The sequence below is a fragment of the Octopus sinensis genome, linkage group LG17 (assembly GCF_006345805.1).
Source record: "Octopus sinensis linkage group LG17, ASM634580v1, whole genome shotgun sequence".
NCBI lineage: Eukaryota > Metazoa > Mollusca > Cephalopoda > Octopoda > Octopodidae > Octopus > Octopus sinensis.
In genome coordinates, this window is record NC_043013.1 from 39,236,678 (window position 1) to 39,244,490 (window position 7,813).

At 34.6% G+C, this 7,813-nt stretch overlaps 1 protein-coding gene across 1 annotated transcript; it reads right to left on the reverse strand.

The window, feature by feature from the left end:
• Nucleotides 1-6,600: 6,600 nt before the first annotated feature.
• On the reverse strand, nucleotides 6,601-7,041 carry LOC115220727. The gene has a single exon (XM_029790873.1). It carries the CDS (start codon nucleotides 7,039-7,041, stop codon nucleotides 6,601-6,603), a length of 441 nt encoding a protein of 146 aa, XP_029646733.1.
• Between the last annotated feature and the right edge of the window lie 772 nt (nucleotides 7,042-7,813).

Below are 7,813 nucleotides of genomic sequence, written 5' to 3' on the forward strand. Positions count from 1 at the left end.
GTAACGAAAAACAACAGGAATGTTTGGTGTGTATCAAGAAGTACTCTCTCGAAAGTAATGACAGCCTTTGAGAAAGGGGGAAAAACCTCGTCGTCGAAAGAAAACTCCGGAAGAAAACGAAAGCTTTCAGATAGGGACCGTCGGACTCTTTCGCGAATTGTTCGAGAGGATCACAAAAGTATAGCTCCCAAAATTACTGCAGAGCTTAATGACCACCTCGAGAACCCAGTTTCCACAAAAACTGTTCGCCGGGAGCTGCACAAAGCCGGATTTTACGGGAGGGCTGCAATCAGAAAACCACTACTTTCAAAAGCAATCGTTGCAAAGCGTTTAGAGTGGAGTAAAACCTACAGAATTGATCCCTAGAGCAGTGGAAAATGTTACTTTCTCGGACGAGTGATTCTTTACCTTATTTCCGACCACCAGCCGAGTATACGTGTGAAGACAGCCAAAAGCATTTGACCTAGACTGCCTTCTTCCGACTGTTAAATATGGAGGAGGATCTGTGATGATCGAGGTGGGGGCTACACCTTGGAAATCAGCGGGCCCAATTGTTTCTCTTCATGGCAGAATTAACAGTCAAGACTATTTAAGCATTTTATCTGATCAAATTCATCTTATGGTCGCGGAACTGTTTCCGGAGGGATGATAAATGCACCAAGATGATAATGCACCAGGATGATAATGCACAAATTCACACAGCTAAATTTATTACTGAATGGTACAAGGAACATTCTAGTGAAGTTCAACATCTTATCTAGTCATCACAGTCCCCCAGATCTTAATATTATTGAACATTTATGGTGCATTTTAGAAAAACAAATGAGTCGTTATCCTCCACCATCATCACCACAAAAGCTGGAGACAGGTTTACCTGAAGAATGGACAAAAAAATCCTTTGGAAACAATTCAAACTGTGTATGAGTCCATACCTTGTAGAATTCAAGCTGTAATTACTGCCAAAGGCAGTCCTATTCCATATTAAATAAATTTGTTTGAAATTTTAAGGTGTTTCCATTATTTTGTCCAACCCCAGTATATATACATACATAGATTCATATATATATATACATATATATATACATATATATATAGTTGAAATTTACAGAAAAACAAAAGACGATGACAGGTGTATAATCAACAAGCAGGTGTATTAGTTTGACGCTCAGGAAAGTGGGAGAATATTTTACGTTTCAAGCCTACACTCTTCAATAGAATGGAACACGAGGAAATAAACAGAGAGAGAGAGAGAGAGAGAGAGAGAGAGAGAGAGAGAGAGAGAGAGAGAGAGAGAGAGAGAGAGGAGAGAGGAGAGAGAGAGGAGAGAGAGAGAGAGAGAGAGGAGAGAGAGAGGAGAGAGAGAGAGAGAGAGAGAGAAAACTTGTGAACTTAACCATCAATCGTCGCTCATTAAAGTGCCCATAAGCAATACTTATGCTGTTTCTGTCTCCAAGAAAGATTTTTCTAACGGACTTTGTTCCTTATTACAAAATCAGTAATTGTATGACACTGTATTGTGTACATATTGCAAACTAGTTACTTAACACCGATGAGACCGTAACCACATGTTCTGATAGTCGTGAAGCTAGGGTGTCAAAAATTTTATCAGTTCTCTTTTTCTCACACTTCTTTTCACATATATCCCACATGGGTTTTATTTACATGTATTTTTATGAATATATATATATATATATATATATATATGCTAGCAGTATCGCCTGGCGTTGCTCGGATTTGTAAGGGAAATAACTATATAAGCATTTTTAGAGAGTTACTTCCCTTATATAAACCGAGCAAAGATCATTAAAAATGCGGAAAAATGATGGTAATTTTTTTTTAAATCGTAGACTCATCGTAGACGCGCGCTAATGCCCAGAAGGGCTCAATAGGAATCACGACTATAAGATACCTGCTTTTGGTTAAACCGCACCGCAAAATGTGGGAGTAGTTAGGAATCTAATTCGGAGGCGACAGACACACAACCTCATTTTTATATATAAGGATATATATTTATATTTTAAAAACTATTTTTAACAATATTAATAGGCGCAGGTGTGGTAAGTAGCTTGCTTACCAACTACAGGTGTCGTAAGTAGCTTGCTTACAAACTACATTGTTCCAGATTCAATCCCACTGCATGACATCTTGGGCAACTGTCTTCTACTATAGCCTAGGTTGACTAAAGCCTTGTGAATAGATTTGGTAGACTGAAACTGAAAGAAGCCCGTCGTATATATATATATATATATATATATATATATATATGTGTGTGGTGTGTGTGTGTGTGTGTGTGTATGTGTGTGTGCGTGTGTGTGCGCGTGTGTGTGTGATTGAGTTCCTTGATTGAGGTGAAAGCAATCAACTTGGGCGAAGTAAAATTCCATAAATCATACCCTCTTCCAACTTAACCTAACCGAGCACGGACGTGTATGGGCGATAAATCTAACAGCATGTATTTAAAATAACATAGATCCTTATTTTGGAGGTGATGTTAGGGCGCAATCCAGTTCTCTCTATACTGGATGTGGCTACTACAGCCCAGTCTCCGTTGTGAACTTGGACCCTAGTAGCTCCTCAATTGGAGCACTGACACCGCATACCAATTACCAGTGATCTAAACTCTTCTATATATCCATACATATACACATACATGCATACATACATACATACATACATACATACACACACACACACACACACACACACACACACCACACATATATATATATATATATATATATAGGAGAGTATTGTAGTTCGCTTGAAGCATTGTGTGTTGTTTGTAAAGAATAAAAAGTTTTGAATGGTACAACAATGCACTATAATAATGACAATGGGCTATATACCTGTTGTAATTTAGTCATCCATAGTCCGATATGATATTTCGGAATAAAATTCCTTCTACAGATAATCTTAGATGGAGTCGCTGCTATAAATGGTTTTCCAACGGCTTTTCTTCTTTATATCTATCTATCTATCTATCTATCTATCTATCTATCTATCTATCTATCTATCTATCTATCTATCTATCTATCTATCTATCTATCTATCTATCTATATATATATATATATACATACAACATGAAGAATATTCTCCTTAGGCGCAGGAATGGCTGTGTGGTAAGTAGCCTGCTTACCAACTACATGGTTCCGGGTTCAGTCACACTTCGTGGCACCTTGGTCAAGCGTCTTCTACTATAGCCTCAGATCGACTAAAACCTAGTGAGTGGATTTGGTAGACGGAAACTGAAAGAAGCTTGCCGTATATATAGATATATATGTATATGTTTGTGTGTCTGTTTGTCGACCGATGTTAGTGTGTTTAGGTCCCCGCAACTTAGCGATTCGGCAAGAGTGACCGATAGAATATGTACTAGGCTTACAAAGAATAAGTAGTCCTGGAGTAGATTTGTTCGACTGAAGGTGGTGCTCCAGCATGGCTGCAATCAAATGACTGAGACAAACAAAAGAATAAAAGAGAGAATATATATATATATGTGTGTGTGTGTGTGTGTGTGTGTGTGTATGTATATGTATATCTATCCATCTATCTATCTATCTATCTATCTATCTATCTATCTATCTATCTATCTATCTATCTATCTATAATTCCAAGAGAATTAGAGGTTGGGAACCCAACCCACTAAGGGATAATATCTATCCAAAATACTGCTGGTAGAATAGACAATTATTAATACACAAGTGTTTTTTATTGCATTGCAATTACAATACCTAGTTTACTAAATGGGTGAAGGTAAAGATATTTTACCATTAATTTATAGAGCAATAAGAAAATGGAGGGGTTCAATAGGTTCATCAAATTTTAGACTTTATATTATGTCAACTTTTATTTATTTACTAAAATGACAATTACAAGAATATACATACATGTATAACATATTATGCTTTACATATAAAATATTTTAATATATAAAGATATCAGTAATTTTTAAAATATTACATACAGGAATATAAATTGGGAGGAGATAATTTATCCTGAGTCACCTCCCCTCGCTCCCCTGGCCCCCTCACTCAATAAACAAAAATGTAAAGCATAATATGTTATACATGTATATATATTCTTGTAATTGTCAGTTTAGTAAATAAATAAGTTGACATAATATAATGTCTAAAAGCTGATGAACCACCTATTGATCCCCTCCATTTTTTATTGCTCTCTCTCTCTCTCTCTCTCTCTCTCTCTATATATATATATATATACATTAGATTAATAATTATATATATACGTATATAATTATATTAAGAGAGTAAGGGCGAAAAAAACGACCTACCTCTAACGTGCTTGAAAATGCTTCTGGGGGTTGTATACCACATAAAAAATGCTTTTGGGGGTAGTATACCACATAAAAAATTCTTCTTGGTGAGGGGCTACATAATCTATATGGTATGAAATGTCGGGGAAGGTAAATCTCTCAATATACCCACCCCGTTCAGATATGGGAGTATTTAAAAGCTTGTAATTGAAAAAGCATTTTTAATGGGCTATTGAAAAATTTTGATTTTTTGCTAACAATTAGACTTAAATTCACTATTTAGTTAATTTTTTAACTATAGAACAGCTAGTAAATGCTATTATTTTAAATTTTTAAATCTAAATGCATTTTAAAATTTTAACTATAGCTGCAATATTTTAAGTATACATAAACTTGTCCTGTACTTTCTCAGGTATAATAACCTAAGAATGTTAACCTCCACGTGTCCGCAGTTTTCATTATAATCCACTTTTTTCCAGGCGATGCAATTAAACAAATAAATAGTGACAATTAATAATTTATAATTTTACTTCATTAAACATTTTTCGTTTTATTTAATATTTTTGTTAAATAATTTTTCAATAGTTTTTCATGCTTGATGATTGAATTAAAAGAAGAATAAGTATTAATCTAAATAAATCTAAAAAAATGAATTGTAAGAGCACTCTAGTTATGCTAGCTCATGATAGAATCGAAACTTCAGAGAAAAAGAGAAAGAAAGAGAGAAGAAGTCTTACTGTGATGCAAGTGAAACAACTATTTATATTTTATTTATTAAAATAGTTTCTATATAATATAGAAAATATAATCCTTTCTACTTCAGGCACAAGGCCTAGCATCACTTTCTTTTTTCTTTCTTATTTTTTTACTTGATACCTTTTTTCTGCAAATATTTTTTTGCATAAAATTAGCACTTTTAGATTCCCCTCCTTTTGATTTATCAATTGAGCGTAAATAAGGTATAGATTGCTTTTAAATTAAGAAAGTTTTTTGTAGTCATAGCCAATTGGAGGGACTTTTGGTTTCACAACTTCTTTATATTAAAAAGGCTTTAAATAAAATTAACATATTTAGATGTTTCTCATTTCGTTCTATCATTAAATCTTAAATTAAATATAGTTTGCTTTTAAAATAAGAAAGTTACTTTGATTCAAAGTCGATTTTTCGCCTTACCCTCACCCTTTTGGACTTTACATATTTTAACATAACTTTTTTTCCACTGAACTAAATTTCAATATTCTTATGCCAAATTGTAGCTTGGGAGGTCACTATTAGAGAACTGTTAACAGTTTTGAATTTGATTGCGAAATGAGTTAATGACAAAGCTTTGAAGAGGCTGTGAGTGAGTAAATGTAGGCCTTAAAAATATTATTCAACTACTACCGTAGTTGAAAGATACACATATACACACACAACAAAAATATATTTAGGCAATTTAGTAGATTGATAGATTTTATTAACCAGATATAAATATTGATTTGCAGATACAATAAATCGATACAACTTCGTTATTGTCCATGTAGATCTGAATTCTTAAAGATTTATTAATATTAATATGTATGTTTTGAAAAAATTGGGAATTATAATATTTCGTGCAGATTTCTCCTCTCGAGCACGTGCGAAGGCAGTCTATAAGGAGGAAATGTTGTAGAAGGAGTAAATACGAATGGGAAAGTATTACTGAATGTGTAAAAAGGGGAATGAAAGCTGAGAAGAAAAGAAAATTGTAAAATAAAGTCTATTCTCAGGATGTGATGAAAATCAGCAAGTTTCTGATTTTCTTTTCTGTTCTTTACTTTGTCTCTGCATTTTTAACAAAACATGTATATATGTAAATTTGTGATTTGTAATTAAGAGTTAAGATTAATTGCGGTGGAATTATATAAAAGAAAGGAGATAGTATTGGTTAAAGTTACACCATGTGGACAATGTAGGAGTTACGTAAAATAGTAAAATAAAAAATAATAATGCATTAATAATTAGACTCGACAAATTTTCTAAGTTATAGAACACGGATGGTTCTCAACCATTTTAATTTATTGTTATACTGGATATCAAAGAAAAAAATTAGGAGACCATTTCATATGGAAGGTTAATAAATACTGGTGAATTTCTTAAGGAAAAAACAACTAAGGTACTTCGCACGGAAAGTTAAAAATTACTGAGCTACATCTGGAAGTTTACCAAATACAAGAAACTTTTCCGAGTGAGAAGTTTAGAAGAAAATATAGAAAACAATCGCTTGTTTATAACAAAATTAAGAATATTTCGTTTATCAAAACGTTAAAGCATTAAAATAGATTTACTAAGGCCTTAAATTATAATTTTAAAAGTCTGTTGTGTATCTTGGTAGAACCTGGGTGCGGGTCGATGTTGCTGCACCGCTGTAAAGATCTTTCAGTATTGAATTGTAGACGTGGTCCAGTGCTTGATTTTTCCGTGTTGTAAGGAGCGGTGTGAATTCTATGGAGTTGAATACCTTCTCACAGTCAACAAAGGCAAAATAGAGTAAGATATTGCATTCGTTAGCCTTCTTTCGCAGTTGGCTGACAACCTGAGTGTGATCAATTGTAGAAAATCCTTCCCGGAAGCCAGATTGTTCTTTTGGTATATAGAGGTTCAACATTCCGAGCAGCCTGCTAAGAATAATATGGGAGGACACCTTGTAGATGATGGGCAGGAAAAGTCCGTTTTGTCCCCTTTCTTGTAAAGCTAGAGTATTATTGCGTTCTTCCAAACGTTGGGGACATTGCCTTCTTTGAGGCATCTGTTAAATAGCTTGGTGAGTATCGTCACGATGGCCCCTTTATTTCCCAGGGGAATACCAGCAAAGATGTCCTTGTCAGGTGTCTTGTCTCTCTTGGGTCGTTTGATGCTCTCTCTTGTCTAGTATGACTGGAGAAGAGCGTAGGGCTGGATGGAGTTGTGTTGTTGGAGAATGGTTGTTTTTGAGGTCGACTGGTGCTATACAGCTTGCTATAAAATTCCTCATATTGTTTGATAAGCCTGACAGAGTGCTGCTACTATCTTTTCTTAACCTATTGCTTTCTCTTGACAGACCTCTGGCTTCTGTTCTCTTTGAGAGCTTTTAGCAGTTCATCTTCCACATATTCTCTGGTGTTTTTCATTCGACTTTTTGATGATTTTGCAGTTTTCAATGTATTCGATGTTTTCATCAGCAGTTTTTTCTCCCTGAATTGTTTGATATTTATTGAAAGCTTGTCCATTTCGTGTGGTTTGTTACTTTCGGTCGTCTTTACAGCTGTATCCATCATAGTATCATATTAGTGGTAATTTTCTCTGAATAGGAGCCGAGATTATCGTCTGCGTGATGTTGTTCTAAGGCTTTAAACCTTTTGTTAAGTAGTATTTGGAACTGTATCGCCTCAGTCGATAGCACCGCAGAGTTTTTGTTTTTTACTTTTGGTTAGTTCTGCTCGTTCCAGCTACATGTTGGCGATTGGTGCGCATAGTAGGCTGTGGTGCGTGCTGGCATTGAAACTGTTAACGCGTGAGATATCTTGAAACATTTGTGGTTT

Excerpts from the sequence above, each read along its gene's own strand:
- LOC115220727 (XM_029790873.1), bottom strand. The coding sequence starts at position 7,041 with ATGCCTCAAAGAAGGCAATGTCCCCAACGTTTGGAAGAACGCAATAAT.